Source organism: Anomaloglossus baeobatrachus, chromosome 8, assembly GCF_048569485.1.
Source record: "Anomaloglossus baeobatrachus isolate aAnoBae1 chromosome 8, aAnoBae1.hap1, whole genome shotgun sequence".
NCBI classification, from domain to species: domain Eukaryota; kingdom Metazoa; phylum Chordata; class Amphibia; order Anura; family Aromobatidae; genus Anomaloglossus; species Anomaloglossus baeobatrachus.
In genome coordinates this window covers 232,271,777-232,290,383 of record NC_134360.1, presented here as the reverse complement: position 1 = coordinate 232,290,383, position 18,607 = coordinate 232,271,777, and the positions used below count along the sequence as shown (strand labels likewise).

The 18,607-nt window shown below is 45.4% G+C and overlaps 1 protein-coding gene and 1 long non-coding RNA gene across 2 annotated transcripts in view; one reads left to right on the top strand and one right to left on the bottom strand.

Annotated features, from left to right (window-relative positions):
- LOC142248917 (uncharacterized) overlaps positions 1-1,737 on the bottom strand; it is a 142,020-nt gene extending 140,283 nt beyond the window's left edge. Inside the window, exon 1 of the long non-coding RNA XR_012724961.1 lies at positions 1,628-1,737. This is a non-coding gene — a long non-coding RNA (uncharacterized LOC142248917). The remainder of the gene's footprint in view (positions 1-1,627) is intronic.
- Positions 1,738-2,029: 292 nt separating this feature from the next.
- On the top strand, positions 2,030-16,722 carry LEPROT (leptin receptor overlapping transcript). Its single transcript, XM_075320340.1, has 4 exons — positions 2,030-2,122; positions 2,460-2,535; positions 11,148-11,334; positions 16,208-16,722. The coding sequence occupies exons 1-4, from the start codon at positions 2,107-2,109 to the stop codon at positions 16,322-16,324; spliced, it is 396 nt and encodes a 131-aa protein (XP_075176455.1). The 5' UTR covers positions 2,030-2,106; the 3' UTR covers positions 16,325-16,722.
- The last annotated feature ends 1,885 nt before the right edge of the window (positions 16,723-18,607 follow it).

The window sequence follows — 18,607 nt, the reverse complement described above, 5'->3', positions numbered from 1 at the left end:
TCCGACGACATTTCGACCCACCGGGTCTTAGTCAAGTCGCTAGGTGAAAAGATACAAAATATATAATCAAAATACAACAAAGTTATGTTATAATTATTGTACATAACTTTGTTGTATTTTGATTATATATTTTGACGGCGAAAAGAGCCGTTTAGATATTTTTAGTGGCTCACACTAGTGTTTCGGCTCCTGTCGTTCACAGCAGGGAGCCGGATATTTGTGTCGGATCGCTCGCTTGCGACACATCAGTACAGCCTGTGGCTTGCATTCATAAGGGTACTTTCACACTGCGTTTTCTCCCCCATTCAGTGGTTCTGTCGGGGCTTACGTCCGAACCCCCACCCCCACCCTCAAAACAGGATTTGAGCGTATGATCCGACGGGGCCATTGATTGTAATGGTGCAACGAGTGCCCTGTTGTGCACCATTTTGAGGCGTATACACCTACGTAGAGCGTATATGCCTGAAAATGGTTCTGTCATAGCATATGTCCGAAACCCGCAGTCCTGTCTGGGGTTCAGACGCGGCGTGAAAGAGGCCTCAGGGACTTAGATTTTGCTTATATACTGACGTATATGGTATAAGTAAGCAGATGATCAATCACAGGTTCAAGTCCCCTAAAAAGGCTAAAAAAATCGAAAATAAAATAAAAATATTAATTTTCCTTATTAAAAAATAAACATATTTGGCATCGCCGTGTTCATAAAAGTCCAATCTATCAAGACAGAAAATAACCAATACCGTAAATATTATGAAATATATATATATATATATATATATATATATATATATATATATATCACAAATGTAAATGAAAGCCAGCTCAGCTGGTCTGTCACCTGGGTCCACAGCTAACCTGGTTACTTCAGTCCTGCACGGATCAGGATTGGGAGTCCATCCTTCTCATGAATGAAAAAATGGTGCATTAATCCAGCAATGACAAGGTAGAAGCAGGTTGCTGATAAAAGTAATCCAAATTAAACTAAAAATACAAAGACCCAGTAGGAACAGGAACAATCAGTATCAGCAGACAAAAACGCAGATGGGACTATGCGTTTCGGCGGTGACACCCGCCTTCTTCACGGTTCTAACCTAATTTGTTATACAAAGAGCAGATTAGGTTAGGACCGTGAAGAAGGCGGGTGTCACCGCCGAAACGCGCTATCCCATCCGAATTTTTGTCTGCTGATACCAATTGTTCCTGTTCCTACTGGGTCTTTGTATTTTTAACGGAATTTAGTAATAAAAATTTGGATTACTTTTATCAGCAACCTGCTTCTACCTTGTCATTGCTGGATCAATGCACCATTTTATATATATATATATACATATATATATATATATATTTATTTATATATACTGTATATTGGTAACACACCCAGAATTGTCTTTTATCGGTCACCGCATCGCCTTAAAAAAATGCAATGGAAACATTAAAAATGTATCAATAAACCGGTCAGTGCACCACACATAAAAAAAAAATCCCTCGCTTAGGAAAATAAAAACGTGACAATTTGGGGAAAATGGCGACACAAACTACATTTCTGTAGTTCTGGGGGGGGGGTTTAGACATTTAGTTGCAGGTTTTTTTTTATTATTTTACTTTTTCTGTGCCCTAATATACTTACAAATGATAAATGACCTCTACAATCAGACTACAAAGCAGAATGACAAAACACATAGCTGAGGTACCGAGGAACCTCCTCACAGAGCAGCTGACTACTCGACGTCACACAGCTCTGTCTCCCTGACTGAAAAGTAGAACGTCCAATCGAATCGCACTTCCTTGCCAAGCCACGCCTATCCTCCAATCAAAAATCGCCATACCCTTCCTGTGGTGTTCCTCTCAGCCAATCAGAACGCTCTTTCTCATAATCTGCCTCTCTGTCACTATGTTATCACAGCAACTGAATAAAAAAAACTACAAAGAAGAAAGGCGGGAGTTGTGCTCGACCAATCAGTTCTTCTATTATGTGAGTGACAGTTCTGAGTGACCAATCAAAGTGTAGCTTTCCGTTTTCCTGTCAGCGCTTCCTGTTTCCTCTCACTGGCTGGCAGTCAGGAAGCTGCGGTGTAAACACTGTACCAAAGATAGTCGTGCGCCAACATGGCGGGGATAAAAGGTACGGTCGTGTTCTCGTTATATTGTACAGAATGAGCGCAAGAGTTAGGTCCTGTGTATGAAATAACAGGGCTGAATTATTGCCGTAAATGATACAACTGCTGCAATTCTGTGCACAAAACACTGGAAACGCTCCGTTCTGTACACTATTGTCTTTAACCCCTTCATGACCAGCCGTGTAGGCGTTCATTCTCTGTCCTGTAGATCCACATAATGTATAAATCACTGCTTCAATAAACTTTATTTATAAAGCCTCCCTGAACAACAGATGTCTGCATGTGAGGATTGTTCTTATTACACTTATTTGTATCTTATTTTTCATTCTTTTTCTTTTCCAGCACTTATCGCCTTATCATTTAGCGGAGCCATTGGTTTAACCTTTCTTATGCTGGGATGTGCCTTAGAGACTTACAAGTAAGGATCCTGTAATATAGTTCTAGGGGGGTTGGAGAGGTAGGTGCATTACTTGTTAAAGGGGATTTTTCGCTTTTATGTGTTAACCCCTTCCTGATGTTGTCCATACTGGTCAATCCCTATTTTGTTTTCCAGTGTGTGATTCCTGAGCTTGTATCAGACCCAGCTGACGCTGGCTGTATTACACAGCCAACATCTGCTTATGGCAGCAGGAAGTGGAGCTATGCACTGCCCTTTTTCGTCAATCCCTTAAAGGGGTTTTCCACCGAGAGTTGGACCTCTACCAATAAGTCATTGATGACCGGTCATCAATGTCTGATTAGTGGGGGACTCACACCCTGCACCCCCCGTCCACAACTTGACAGCTGTATTTAAGGGTATTGTCCATGACTTTAACATTGGTGACCTTGTCTTAGGATAGGTCATCGATATCTGTTCAATGGGGTTCGATAAAACTGCACCCCCGTCCAGAGCCTGACGGCGGCATTTAAAGGGGTTGTCCATGACTTTTAACATTGATGACCTATCCTTAGGATGGGTCATCAATGTCTGATCGGTGGGGGTCCGAAACCCGGCAGCCTTGCCAATCAGCTATTTTCAGTGTCAGCCGAAACTGCTCAGTTATATAGATCTGTATAGTGGTCGGGTACTGCACATCTGCCCTTTATTTAAATCAATAGGAAGCAGATGTGCAGTACCCGGCTGCGGCCACTATTGATGTTAATGGAGCTATGTAACTGAGTAGTTGTGGCCGACACCGAGAACAGCTGATCAACAAGGATGTCGGGTGTCAGACTCCCACCGATAAGATATTGGTGACCTATCCTAAGGATAGGCCATTAATGATAAAGTCATGGACAAACCGTTTAAATGATGCTGTCAAGCTTTTGGATGGGAGACGCTTTTCCACTCACATCCACAATGTGATCATGGGTTGACACGGCAGCCTGAATCTTACTAAAATCCTTTGTAGCTGCCATGACAGCTCCTTTGATGACCAGCCTGTGATTGGTGTTCATAGGAGACCGTAATATTTAGTGAATCTTGCTATGAGCAGGGTGACCAGATGACCCAGGAGGTTGCTTCCAACTCTACCATTCTATGATTCGATTTACTATACAATGCAATACTGTGTTATTGCGATCGGACAATCACAGGTTCAGGACCCATAAGGAGACTAAAAAATAAAGGAAAAAAAATGTTTTAAATATAAAAATTCAGATCACTTCTCTATTTTCCCCACATTAAAAATATAGAATAAAAAAAAATACAGATTTGGTTTTGCTGCGACTATTGAAATCCAATCAGTAAATGGTGTAACGAGTAAACAAATATCAAAATACTAGAATTGCGACTTTTCAGTTGCCGCATCTATGCCGAAGTGTGCAATGAAAACTGATCAGAATGTCATATACACCCCAAAATGGTATCAATTAAAAAGAAAAGGCAACTTCCCACAGAAAAAAAACAACTCTATTGACGGAAATGAAAATGTTAAGGTTTTTGGAAAATGGTGACACCCAATTTGTTTTTAAAGTAATGTATATTTTTTTTTCACCACATAAAAAAAAATAATCAAATTTCAAGTTTGGTATTGCTGTAATTGCGCTGTCCAGGAGAATCATAGTGCCAGGTCATTTTTACTGCACAATGAACGCTGTAAAAAGAACAAAAAACAATGTGGAATTGCTTGCTTTTTAAAAATAAATAAATTTCACTTTATTTGGAATTTGTTTCTCATTTTCTTGTATATTTTATGGTAAAATAAATGGTGCTATTCAAAACTACAAGTTGTCCTGTAAAATGCAATCCATCTTATAAGATATGTTGATGGAAAAATAAAAAAGTTATTGTTCTTGGAAATAGAGGAAAAATCCTGACCATTGATGAGTAGCTCTAATGCAGAAGAAGGTAAGTTAGGCTGATTTTAATCATTTCTAAAAGTATTAAGCCTTCTGAGTGCTAAAGTTTAAGGCTATGTGCCCACGGGACTCTGTACCCGCAGATTTTGCTGCGGAAAACCTGCAGATTTATCTGGATTTTCTAGATAAATCAGCAGGTTTTAGCAAGTACAGACACTCCCCATGTTATCCTATGGGACATGGGGAGTGCTGTGTCCATGCTGCGGTATGTGCGGCTGCGGAACATGCTGCGGATGTCCCGTAACTGCATGTCAATTAATCCTGTGGCAATATCTGCGGAATTTCCGCCTCTCCACTATGGAGATAGAGGCGGGGACTTCCGCAGGTAAGTCGCATGAATGTCCGCAGGTTTTCCGCAAATATTTCGCTGGAATCCCACAGCTATGGATAGCTGCGGATTCCGGGGAGCTGCTGCGTGAAACCTGCGGATATATCCGCGGGTACATAGTCCCGTGGGCACATAACCTTAAAGCTGAGCACCCCTTTAACTTTGCAGACTTTCAGTTCCTTATATCACAGCCCTTTAAGTGTCAACAGCTTAATAACGTTTGTCACTAGTTTCCTCTGTACTGTGGAAAACCCTTTTTCTTTTTCGCTCCTAATTGGGAGACCCAGACAATTGGGTGTATAGCTATTGCCTCTGGAGGCCACACAAAGTATTACACTTAAAAGTGTAAGGCCCCTCCCCTTCTGGCTATACACCCCCAGTGGGATCACTGGCTCACCAGTTTTGTGCTTTGTGCGAAGGAGGCAACACATCCACGCATAGCTCCACTTTTTAGTCAGCAGCAGCTGCTGACTATGTCGGATGGAAGAAAAGAGGGCCCATACTAAGGGCTCCCAGTATGCTCCCTTCTCACCCCACTGTATGTCGGAGGTGTTTGTAAGGTTGAGGTACCCATTGCGGGTACGGCGGCAGGAGCCCACATGCTGATTCCTTCCCCATCCCTTTTTACAGGGCTCTGGGTGAAGTGGGATTTACCGGTCTCCAGGCACTGAGACCGTGCTCCATCTACAGCCCCTGGAGAAGATGCTGGATGGAGCGGAGTACATCAGGGACATGGCCCTGCTTCCTCAAGGTACTCTGTGTCCCCGTGCATTGGGCGCTCACACCGCAGCATGCTGGGTGTTGTAGTGCGCCGGGGGACATCAGCGCTGCGGCGCCTGTGCCATGGCCTCATTCAGCTTCGCTGAAGCAGGCTCACTTATGGGAATTGGTCGCGCCGGCCGCTGGGACTGCGGCGCGGCTGGCACTTGTAGTGCGCCGGGGACTTCAGCGCGGCCTGCGCTTTTACGGCGGCCGCGCTGATAACTAGAGTCCCCGGCTTTTGCGGCCTGCTTCCGTTCGTTCCCGCCCCCAGACCTGCCAGTCAGGAGAGGGGTGGGACGCTGGCCACTTCTAGGATTCGGTCGCGCCGGCCGCTGGGACTGCGGCGCGGCTGGCACTTGTGGTGCGCCGGGGACTTCAGCGCGGCCCGCGCTTTTACGGCGGCCGCGCTGTTAACTCGAGTCCCCGGCTTCTGGGCCTAGTCTCCCTTCGTTACCGCCCACAGCCCTGACAGTCAGGGTAGGGGCGTGACGCTGCATAGCACAGCAGCGCTGAGAGCTGGAGTATGTTTTACATACTCCACCCCTCTCACTGTGTGCACTGTGAATCCGGATTCCCGCACTTTCTCAGGCACGCCCACGGCTTCCTTCTCTACAAGGACGCCGGCAGCCATTAGTGTCAGTTTCTGTACGATACAGAGACAAGTGTGGAAGACCCTGGCATTCTGATAGTCACACAATCGCTGCAACAGGCGTTAAACAGCACCTGGGGTGCTAACCCCACTAGTGCAGAAGTGCACTTATAGATATGCTTGTACTATATACATTGCACTGTTTGGTCGCACGTTGTATATACCCTCCTGGATTATGCGGAGGAGTTTATCAGCATATTCTCTGTGTAAAACAAAGGTGCAGAACCACATGTTTTTTCTATACAGCTGGTACAGCATGTACAGCTATATGGCCGGCAGGTTACATAGACTCCCATTGTATGCACTAATGGCCAGGGGATGAGGACGGTGTCTGCAGTATTTACTGACAGTTTTTCTGAGACTATGGCTATGATACTAGAAGCCTAGCAGTCCGGACATGTCTCTCACAATATGGGCACTGTTGAATCATTGATCCATGGCCCCCCTCAGTGTGAACAACTAACAGCTCCGGGAATGTCACACGCATCCCAGAGTCACGGCTCTGCACGGACGTCAGTCCCAGACAGCCTAAGCGGGCTCACTATGAGCGGCCTCGGTTTCATCAGGGTCCTAGCAGAAGGACTCGCTGTGTAATGAGGCGGAAGTAGCGGCTCAGGATTCTGATCCTGAGACCGCTCTCAATCTGGATACACCTGATCGTGACGCCATAGTAAATAATCTTATAGCGTCCATCTATAGAATGTGGGTTATTTCTCACAGCTCCTCCAGTGGAGGAGTCAGCTTCACGTATTTTTCTGGACCACTCTGCCTTCAGAGAGGCAGTCCAGGAACACCACGCTTATCCAGATATGCGCTTCTCCAAACGGCTTAGGATACACGTTATCCCTGTCCCCTGACTTGGTCAAGGACTGGACCCAGTGTCCCCAGCGGCATCCTCCAATCTCCAGGCTTGTAGCTAGATCCATAGTTGCAGTGGGAGATGGAACTGCACTCAAAGATGCCACTGACAGACAGATGGATCTCTAGTCGAAAGCCATCTATGAGGCTGTCGGCGCACTGTTGGCTCCGGCATTCTCTCCCTTGGGGCACTCCAAGCTATTTCAGCTTGTCTTACACAGATTGACACGGTTACACGTACATCTGTGCCGCAGGTGGCATCCTTAACCTCTCAAATGTCTGCATTTGTTTCTTACGCAATTCAGGTTGTCCTGGACTCTGCGAACCGTGCGGCGGTAGCCTCCGCTACTCCGTGTTTTTCAGCAGAGCCTGGTCTGCTCGTTAAGTGAATGAAAGGCAGATTCTGCTTCCAAAAAAGGTTGCCTAACCAGTTGCCTTTTTCTGCTGACCGACTGTTTGGTGAGCGTTGGATGTAACCATTAAACAGTCCAAGGGTAAGGATTTATCCTTTCCTCAGCCCGGACACAACAAACCCCAACAGAGCAAGAGGCAGTCGGGGTTTTCGGCCTTTTCGAGGCTCGGGCAGGTCCCATTTTTCCTCGACCAATGTGGACTCAAAAGGATCAGAGGAGCTCAGATTCTTAGCGGGCTCAGTCACGCCCAAAAAAGCGACAGTCTGAAAACCCGCTTCCAAGGCGGCTTCCTCATGACTTGCGGCCTCGGTCGGTAGCAGGCTCTCCCGCCTTGGCAATATTTAGCTGCCATAGGTCAATGACCATTGGGTGTGAGACATTCTGTCTCACGGGTACAGGATAGAGCTCACTTCTCGTCCTCCAACTCGATTCTTCAGAATCCCGGCCGAGCCGCTGCTCTTCTGCAAACAGGGTGCACTCTATAGGCAGAAAGAGTGATGACCCCCGTTCCTCTTCAGGACCAAGGTCACGGTTTTTACCCCAAATTCTTTGCGGTACCTATAACAACGGGCCGTTCCGTCCCGTTCTGGATCTAAAAATGCTCAGCAAGCTCGTGGACACCAGGCGGTTCCGGATGGAATCCCTCCGCCATGTCATCGCCTCAAGGTCCCAAGGATATTTCCTAGCATCATTAGGCATCAAGGATGCTTATCCACACGTGCCGGTTGATCCAGAGCACTAGCGTTTCTACGCTTCGTTATAGGAGACGAACACCTTCTGTTCGTAGCTCTACCTTCCGGCTAGCGACAGTCCCACTGGTCTTCGCCAAGGTCAGGGTAGCAGTAGTCACAGTCCTGCACTCTCAGGGTCACTCTGTGATCCCGTATTTAGACGATCTACTTGTCAAGGCACTCTCTTAGGAAACATGCCAACACTGCCCGAACGTTGCGCTGGAGACTCTCTAGAGTTTTGGGTGGATCATCAACTTTTTAAAGTCAGATCCGACCCCGACCCTATCGATAACATATCTAGGCATAGAGTTTCTTACTCTCTCAGCGATAGTGAAGCTTCCGCCAGACAAACAGCATTCACTACGGGCTGCAAGCTCTTCTTTAAGAACCAGTCGCACACATTGAGACGCCTCATGCACTTCCTACGTAAGATGGTAGCAATGGAGGCAGTTCCTTTCGCGCAGTTTTACTGCGTCCACTACAATAGGACATTCTCCGCCAATGGGACGAGGAGTCGACGTCCCTCAACAGAGTCGTCGTTCTTTCTCAGGCGGCCAAGGAATCTCTACGGTGGTGGCTTCTTCCCACCTCTTGGTCAAAAAGAAGGCCCTTCCTATCCCCATCCTGGGCGATAGTTACGACAGACGCGAGTCTATCAGGGTGGGGAGCAGTTTTTCTCCACTACAGCGCTCAGGGTACGTGGACTCAGCAAGAGTCCACCCTTCAGATCAATGTTCTTGAACACAGAGCAGTGTATCTTGCCCTACAAACCTTCCAACAGCGGCTGGAAAGCAACATATCCGACTTCAGTCGGACAGCTCCACAGCGGTGGCATACATCAACCACCAAGGAAGAACGCGCAACCGGCAAGCCTTCCAGGAAGTCCGGCAGGTTCTGATGTGGGTGGAAGACACGGCATCCACCATATCCACAATTCACATCCCAAGTGTGGAAACTAGGAAGCTGACTTCCTAAGTCGCTGGGGTGTGGCCGAAAGAGTATGGTCTCCTCACCCGGACGGGTTTCAGGAGATCTGGCGCCGCTGACAGAGGCCGGACGTCGATCTAATGGCGTCACGGCACAACAACAATGTGCCAGCTTCATGGCACGGTTTCACAATCATCGAGCTCTGGCGGCAAACGCCTTAGTTCAGCATTGGTCGCAGTTCCAGCTACCTTAGGTGCCACCTCTGGCATTGTTGCCCAGAGTACTGCGCTAGATCAAGACCGACTGCGGCCGCGCCATCCTCGTCGCTACAGATTGGCCGAGGATGTTGTGGTACTCGGTTCTGTGGTGCCTCACGGTAGGCTAACCGGGGGCACTACCAGACCAATCAGACTGGCTGTCTCAAGGGCCATTCTTCCATTTGAATTCTACGGCCCTCAACCGGATGGTGTGGCATTGAGTCCTGGAACCTAGTGTCGTCAGGATTACCTCAGGACGTGGTTGTCACCATGAGACAGGCTAGCATACCAACGTCCGCCAAGATTGACCACAGGACGTGGAAGATATTCTTATCTCGGTGCTCGGCGCAGGGTGTTTCTCCCTGGCCGGTTGCATCGTCTATGTTTCCTTCCTTCCTGCAATCTAGGTAGGAAAGTGGGTTGTCGCTCAGTTCCCTTTAGGGACAAGTCTCAGCGCTATCGGTATTTTTTCAGAAACGACGACTTCCTCAGGTACGCACGTTCCTACGGGGAGTTTGTCTTCTCAGCACTCCGTACAAGCGGCCGTTAGAGCCCTGAGATCTGAACAAGGTTCTAATTGCTCTCCAGATGCCGCCTTTCGAGCCTTTGAAGGATGTCTCCCTTCCCGCTTTTCACGGGAAGTGGCCTTCTAGTAACGGTCTCGTCTCTTAGGAGAGTTTCCGAGCTAGCAACGCTCTCATACAAACTCCCTTCCTGGTCCTTCACCAGGACAGGGTAGTTCTGCGTCCGGTTCCGGAATGTCTCTCTAAGGTGGTATCCCACTTTCATATCAATCAGGATATCACCTCACCTTCTTTGTGTCCTCGTCCAGTCCATCAATTTCAGAAAGATTTGCATCTGTTGGTTCTGGTGAGAGCACTCAGGTTCTACTTCCCGCATGACGCTCCTGCGCCACCCGGATGCACTCTTTGTCCTCGTCGCTGGTCGGCGTAAACAGTCGCAAGCTTCCAAATCCACCCTTGCTCGGGGGATCGAGGAACAAATTCTTGAAACCTACAGTTCTACTGGGCTTCTGGTTCTCTCAAGGCCGAAGGCCCATTCTTCCAGAGCCGTGGGTGCATCCTGGACCTTACGGCACCAGGCTACGGCTCAGCAGGTGTGTCAGGCACCTACCTGATTGGGTCTGCATACTTTTACCAAGCATTTTCAGGTGCATACCTACGCTTCGGCAGACGCCAGCCTAGGTAGATAAGTCCTTCAGACGGCAATTGCCCACCTGTAGGAAAGGGCTGTTTGACGGCCCTATCACGAGGTATTCTTTTACCCACCCAGGGACTGCTTTTGGACGTCCCAATTGTCTGGGTCTCCCAATTAGGAGCGAAAAAGAAGAAGGGAATTTTGTTTACTTACCGTAAATTCCTTTTCTTCTAGCTCCAATTGGGAGACCCAGCACCCGCCCTGTTTTCTCTGGGTTTTTCTGTTTTTTCGGGTACACATGTTGTTCATGTGGTATGGTTCAGTTCTCCGATGTTTCCTCGGATTGAATTGGTCTTTAAACCAGTTATTGGCTTTCCTCCTTCTTGCTTTGGCACTAAAACTGGTGAGCCAGTGATCCCACTGGGGGTGTATAGCCAGAAGGGGAGGGGCCTTACACTTTTAAGTGTAATACTTTGTGTGGCCTCCAGAGGCAATAGCTATACACCCAATTGTCTGGGTCTCCCAATTGGAGCTAGAAGAAAAGGAATTTACGGTAAGTAAACAAAATTCCCTTCTTTGGTTCCTAAATTCTCTCTTTTCTTTTCAGAATCTATTGGCCCCTTTTTGTTTTAATATTCTACGTTATTAGCCCCATTCCACATTTCATAGCCACAAGGGTCAGTGATGACAGCGATGCAGCGAGCAGTGCCTGCCGAGAATTGGCGTACTTTTTCACCACCGGGATTGTGGTCTCCGCATTTGGCCTTCCAATTATTCTTGCCAGACTGAATGTGGTAAGTAATGTAGGATTTCCATGGAAGAGGTTAACCTCAAAATAGTATGTCAGGAAAAAATCTTGACCATTGGAAGTTAGGTTTTTGTAACTAGCATGTATTTGAAATGAGACTGCGTTTGTATGTCAGACAGTATCGCTCGTGTTTTGGGTTATGGGGAATTCAAGCAGCTGATATTACTCTCTATACACTTTTACAACATACGTTTTGGGAGTAGCCCCTTAAGCATGTATTGAATATGTTGACCTTTAAGCACTATTTTACAATTTAAAGAGGACTAACCACCAAGATTTTCATATATAAACTAAAACCACTGCTATACTGGTGCTATCATGCTGATTCTATACATACATTTAGTTGTGAGATCGGATGTATACTTTCTGAAATACAGGCAAGTAAAATCTGTGAAATGTACCGTTATTTGATGAGCAGTGCAACAGAGTATCTAATTGGTGGGTTGGGTTTTGCTAGTTATTCCTGCCCCTGTCTGCCTGCTTGTCCTTCCTCCCTTTTTCCTCCTATAATAACAGAGACAGGGGAGGAAGGACAGGTAGCAGACAGGGGTGGGAATGGCTAGCCAAACGTGACCCGCCTTTTAGATATTCCATTGCATCTCATCAAATAACTGTGCATTTCACAAACTTTACTTGCCTATATTTCAGAAAGCAAACATCCGATCTCACAACTAAAGGTATGTATAGAATCAGCATGCTAGCCCCAGTATAGAACTGGCATTAATTTATATATGAAAATCCTGCTGGTTGGTCCTCCTTAAGCTTGGAAATAATCTACATGAATTATCCTTTATTAGGCTGCTTTCACACATCCGGTTTTTCCTGTGCAGCACAATCCGGCGCTTTGCAGAAAAAAATGCAACCGTTTTTTGTTTCGTTTTTTTTGCTGCCGCTTGCGGGGTTTTTTTTCGCATAGACTTACATTAGTGCCGTATTGTGCCGCATGGGCTTGCGTTCCGTCCGTTTTTTGCAGCATGCGGCAGATTTAGCCGATGCGGCGGCCGGATGGAACGTTGCCTGGCACGTTTTTTTGTCCAACAAAAAAAATGACGATGCAGTGCGATTTGCAATGCATGTCTATGGACGCCGTATGCGGCGTCCTGCGGCAAACACAGCATCCGGCCGCCGCATGGGTTTTTTTTCCACTGCGCATGCTCAGTAGCCTGCCGCAAGCGGCAAAAACCGGACGGGCCACATGTAAAAAACGTATGTAAAGGATGCGGTTTTGTCGCCGCATCCGTTGCATATGTTTTATAGCCGGATTGGCCGGTTCTGCTAAAACCGGAGGTGTGAAAGCAGCCTTATACTCAAGACCTGCACGTACTTGTCTGCCGGTGCAGTCACTGTGTACATACATTACATTACTTATCTTGTACTGATCCTGAGTTACATCCTGTATTATACTCCTGAGCTGCACTCACTATTCTGCTGGTGCAGTCACTGTGTACATACATTACATTACTTATCTTGTACTGATCCTGAGTTACATCCTGTATTATACTCCAGAGCTGCACTCACTATTCTGCTGGTGCAGTCACTGTGTACATACATTACTTATCTTGTACTGATCCTGAGTTACAAGCTGTATTATACTCCAGAGCTGCAATCGCGCTTCTGCTGGTGCAGTCACTGTGTACATACATTACATTACTGATCCTATACTGATCCTGAGTTACATTCTGTATTCTACTCCAGAGCTGCAATCGCGCTTCTGCTGGTGCAGTCACTGTGTACATACACATTACTTATGCTAGTGCAGAGAGGAGGAGAAGGTGAGCTGTGACATTATTGTGAATGGTTAACTCTTTGTTAGTTCCATTTTTGGATTCATTTTGGGATGACAAAAACGTAAATATAATATTTAGTACACGATCCATTCATTTGAATGGGGACAGAAATTTCCTAAAATGTCTTTTGTTTGGCTGCAATCCATTTTTTAGCTGGGACAAAAAACCTACTCTGCAATACATTTCTGTCCAGACTGGATAGCAACTGAATCCATTTTTCATATAATCCGTTTCCCGTAGACTTTAATAATAACGGCTGATTATGGATGAACGTCCGTTATATCATCTGTTAACGGATTTAGCTAAGGTTCAGAGGATCATCTTGTACGTCACTGAAAGTCAATTTCAGTGGAGCAGAAATTAGTGATAAAAGGCTTCTGTACACTCACAGACATAAGCTAAAGAGGAGCAAATTGATTCACAGGAACCTGGTGCAGTGACCCTGCCAGTAGTCCTTGGTGGCCATTGACTACTGAGATGACAACTGAACCTGGGTATTGTGAATTTATTTGCTCATTTCTATTTTAAGCTGAATAAGCTAGTCAATATTAAACCTGGCATATCCCATCGGATGAGCATGGTGCAAATTTGAGAAATGCCACCAGATGGTGCTCACACCCCTTATATAAATAATTTAATAGGACAGACCTCTTGAGGCGTTGAAGAGCTTTTTCCAGGCTATTATCTCATCTGTCGAAAGAATCCTTGAGGCAGTGAGATTTGGACTATGTTTTCAGGCAGGAAGACAGATTTTCTAGGAGAAGCAATCACAGAGCCAGTTGCTGAATAAAGGCAACATGCTTTTATGGAAGGTTTCACAGCACTGTGCCTATCGGAACTGTATGCAGAGTACTAAGAAGATGCTATTTACTACCATCGGGTAACTAGAATCACATGTGCCCATGATACGCACCAGTTATAGCTCTTCTGTGTTCTTATGTTGCAGGAATGCCTGCACACGTGAGTCCTGCTCAGCTCATAGGGACCAATCCACCATTTCAGCTCCAAAATCCTTACTAATTCCATACTGCAGTAGTGTTAGGCTGCAGGGTTTTCTCTTGTCATCCTATAAGAGGATGGTGTATTGCTAGGATATGGCATTACTTTCTAATTGCTGGGGAGTTTGATATCTGAAACCCCCACTCTTTCTGAGACTGAAATCCCCACAATGCTGATTTATCTTTGCATCCCTTGTTTTCCCAATACACAACAGCACCCTGACCATCTACTTAGCAGGGAACTGCAGCAAAGTCCTATTTGAGTGAACGGTGCTATGATGCAGTTCAGAGCACAGGACTAAATCTGCGGTCTGGAGTTTTACTCTTAGGGGTACTTTGCATGTTGCGAAATCGCTAGCCGATGATAGTGATACCGAGCGCGATAGTACCCGCCCCCGTCGCACATGCGATATCTTGTGATTGCTGCTGTAGCGAATATTATCGCTACGGCAGCTTCACGCACTTACCTGCCCTGCGACGTTGCTCTGGCCGGCGACCTGCCTCCTTCCAAAGGGGGCGGGTCGCGCGGCGTCACAGCGACGTCACACGGCAGGCGGCCAATAGAAGCGGAGGGGCGGAGATGAGCGGGACGTAAACATCCCGCCTACCTCCTTCCTTCCGCATAGCTGGTGGAGGCAGGTAAGGAGATGTTCCTCGCTCTTGCGGCTTCACACACAGCGATGTGCGCTGCCGCAGGAACGAGGAACAACATCGTATCTCCTATTGGTGCGACATGAAAATGACCGACGCTACACAGATCACCGATTTACGACGCTTTTGCGATCGTTTATCGGTGCATCTAGGCTTTACACGTTGCGATGTGGTTACCGGCGCCGGATGTGCGTCACTTTCGATTTGACCCTGACGATATCGCAGTAGCGATGTTGCAACGTGCAAAGTATCCCTTAGGATCAGTGAGGCCCTAGAGATCAGACCCCAAATGTATAGGATCAGGTTGGGTGATGGGAATACCCCTTTCAAGTTTTTTTTGTTTTTTTTTTTAAGCAGAAGGTCTTTCTGTAAAAGACCTATAAAAGCATCTCATCACAACAAAAAATCTAGTAACAAAAGCATCTCTGATACACACATGGAAAATCTCATTCGTTTAGGTTCACACAAGTCGTTTCAGTTGATTTGTATCGCTTGCCTGTGCACATGGGTCATTTTCTGCTTGGAGACCATCATGCACTAGTCTGGTCTGTTTTATTGACCCGGACTATGCATGTAAATAGCAGCAGCTCCTGCATGTTCCCACTATGAGGATGAATGCACCTTGCGGGAAAAATGCAATAAAAAGTTATCTACCCCCAAAATGGTATTGATTAAAAACATCCGCTAGCCCCGCATAGGAACAACTCTCACACAGCTCTATTGAGGGAAAAATGAAAAAGCTGTGACTCTCCAAAATATGGGTACACAAATCCTAAATAACTAAATATATATAATATATTATATAGGGACAGCGTCGGACTGGCTACCAGAGGAATTTCCTGTAATACCAGGCCTGGATTCAGTTACCTGCATTGCACTCTGGAGCCCTCACCTGAGCTCCGGAGTGCAGCATAGACTGCACCGCAAGCGCCGAGTGATTGATTCCCTGGCGATTGCGGTTCAGTTCATGACACCTGAAGACAGACCGGGCTGATCTCCGGTGCTCTCACCTGAACTCCGGATTGCAGCCCGGCCTGTCCGCAGCTGTTATGAACTGAACCTCAATCGCGGGGGGAATCAATCACTCGGCGCTCGCGGTGCAGTCCTGCAAACTCTGAGATCAGACCAGGCTGCAGCTGAGCCCTCCGGAGTTCAAAGCAGGTAACTGAATCCAGGCCTGGCATTACCGGAGATTCCTCCGGTAGCCAGTCCGACGCTATATAGGGATAAAGGACCAATTCTAAGGACAGAGTAGATAACACGTCCCAGTAGTCTTGAAACTTTGCCACTAGGTGGCGTCCAAGGATAATAACAGAAATGGATGATTTTCCGGCACATATGTCAGTGGTTTAATATGAAAATATTTTTTTAACTGAACATCCAGGACTTCATTTAAAGCATTGTTTGTTGTGTTCCCTTTCAGATATTCTGGGGAGCATGCGGCCTGGTCCTTGCAGGGAATGCAGTGATTTTCCTAACAATTCTGGGATTTTTCATTGTCTTTGGAAGAGGAGATGACTTTAGCTGGGAGCAGTGGTAAACCCCATCCGCCCCTCATCATATCGTATAGACAGCCGCACGCTGATCCTCTGCATATACAACACTAGTAGATTGATCATGGCCGGTATATCTAATGATGAGACAGCAGGGGAGGCCGTACGTCCAGATTTTCTTCTTAAATATGTTTAGTTTTGTAAACTTTCTTATTGTGATAAAACTTTTTTTTTTCTGAAAGACGTACGTGTTTTACACGTGTTTCCTCGTCTGAGTTTTATAAATGTATATCACATTGAGACTTGGAATATTCAGCGTGTCATTTCTACTGCTTTTTATGTATTATTATTCTTTTTTATTTTTTTGTTGTTGAAACTGATGCACTTTTCCATATTTGTAACAATTTATGCAGAAAGGTTAAAAAAATAAAAATTACTGACACTTTTTTTGTATAACCTTTGACTTAAAATTAATAATGGGTAATATTTGTACTATTTTAATATAATTTTATTAACTTTTTTTTTTTACTGTTTTTCATTCATTTGTTAGTATTTATCTTATGCAGGGTAGTTTTCTTTTTCACTTTTTCCTCTTAAAGGCAGCCAACAAAGCTGATACCAGAGTTTTTAAAGTGCAAAAACAGTACAAAAGTTTATTTAAGACACAGGGTGGAAATCCATATTCATTAAAACCATATTAAAAATACCAGGATCAGGCCCCCCATATGTATCAATGGTGATCCATGATATAACATGCTTTGTCAATATTTACAAGATGATTGGAATCTCAACATGTAAAGAACCCCATATTGGAGTGTATTCATACTAAGCATAGCATCACAGGATTCCATATACAATTTCAATGGCAAATGCAAGGGTTACAACAACATATCTACCATGAGCAGTCATGGATTAAATAGAGAGGCCAGGTCACTGGAAAGACCTCAGAAAGATCGCCCAACGTACGTTTCAATTTCTTTGGTATAAATTCTTCATCAGGGGAGAGGTATCTTACTGTTTTTGCACTTTAAAAACTCTGCTTCTCTTGAATTATACTGTGTTCTTGAGTTTGTGCCATATGTGGGGATTTGGTAGAATCTATACCCACAATACCTATTGTATGGTGTTACGGAGCATTTTGTTCACAAAGCTGATACCAGGAAGCAGCATTTTTCTGTTGGCTGAGGCCCCACCCCTTCTAGTCACATGGGTATGAACTCAGCACAGGTCCTGCTAGTGAAAAGGTAAATCAATTGTTTAATACTTATGCTAATTCTAACAGGGGGTGGGGATAACTATAAATACCCCCCAGCTATTATCTGATCTTCAGCTGCTGTCACTCAAGAAGCTAATGATTTTATAAACTTTACTTTCTTGGATTTCAAAACCTAAACATCCGAGCTGACCACTAAAGGTATGTAGAGAATCAGCCTGATTGTGCCAGTATAGCACTGGCTTTAGGTTATATAGGAAAATCCTGGTGATTGGTTCCCTTCAAAGGAGTTGTTTGATCTGTTCATACTTCCTATGAGGCTCTCTGGATCAACCTTGACTACCTGTCTTGAGTTTGGTTCGTCCATGTATTATAAGTGCAGCCACTCATATGAATAGCCATCGAGTAGTAATACATTTATTTTCCCCACAGCCTTCCATAAGGTTTGGTTTAATGTGTACATAGAAGGATACCTCCGACTTATGATGAGCAAATCTGCTGACTTTTGACTTTGTCAAATTTGCTTGAATTTGGCTGAGAAATTCAGATTGCATTGAATTTTTTTGATATGAATCAAATGTGTCGTCTTTATAGATCCCACAGCATAATAAACTTTATGGTGAATAAAAACTAAAAAATTTACTATTTGCCTCTCATTGGCCTTCTTGTTGTCCGTGCAGCTCCTCGCTTGGTGGTTGCGGTGTGGTCTTCATTCACTCGCCGCCGGTCTTCTTCACTGCACGGGTCACGTGGCGTCTTTACTGCCTTCCGAGCAAACTGGTCCAAAGTCATGATGTTGAGTTAGGCCTAGTCCGTCTGGTCAGGCTTAACCCAAGTTAATCACTTGTGGAACGAGTCAATTTGGCGGCTTGTGAATAAAGATTATAGCGGATTGACTAAATGTAAAGCTACGTGGACAAGTTGAGGGTTGGAGGTATTATATTTTATTTTTAACCCCTTTCAAGCTGTTTTGAATCTGGCCTCCATTTTGCTCAATGCATGAGAATTGCAATCTAGTGAATCTGAATGTTTTGTAAAATGTCCAATTAATTCATATCGCTTTGAAGTGATTTGCTCAGCTCTACATCCGTTGTTTAGAATGTAGTAGCTATAGGGT

What these genes read in the sequence shown, in the direction of transcription:
- LEPROT (XM_075320340.1), top strand. An exon ending in TGTGCCTTAGAGACTTACAA is followed by an intron (nt 2,536 to 11,147) that starts GTAAGGATCCTG and finishes TTTTCTTTTCAG; the next exon opens with AATCTATTGGCCCCTTTTTG. An exon ending in TTCTTGCCAGACTGAATGTG is followed by an intron (nt 11,335 to 16,207) that starts GTAAGTAATGTA and finishes GTTCCCTTTCAG; the next exon opens with ATATTCTGGGGAGCATGCGG.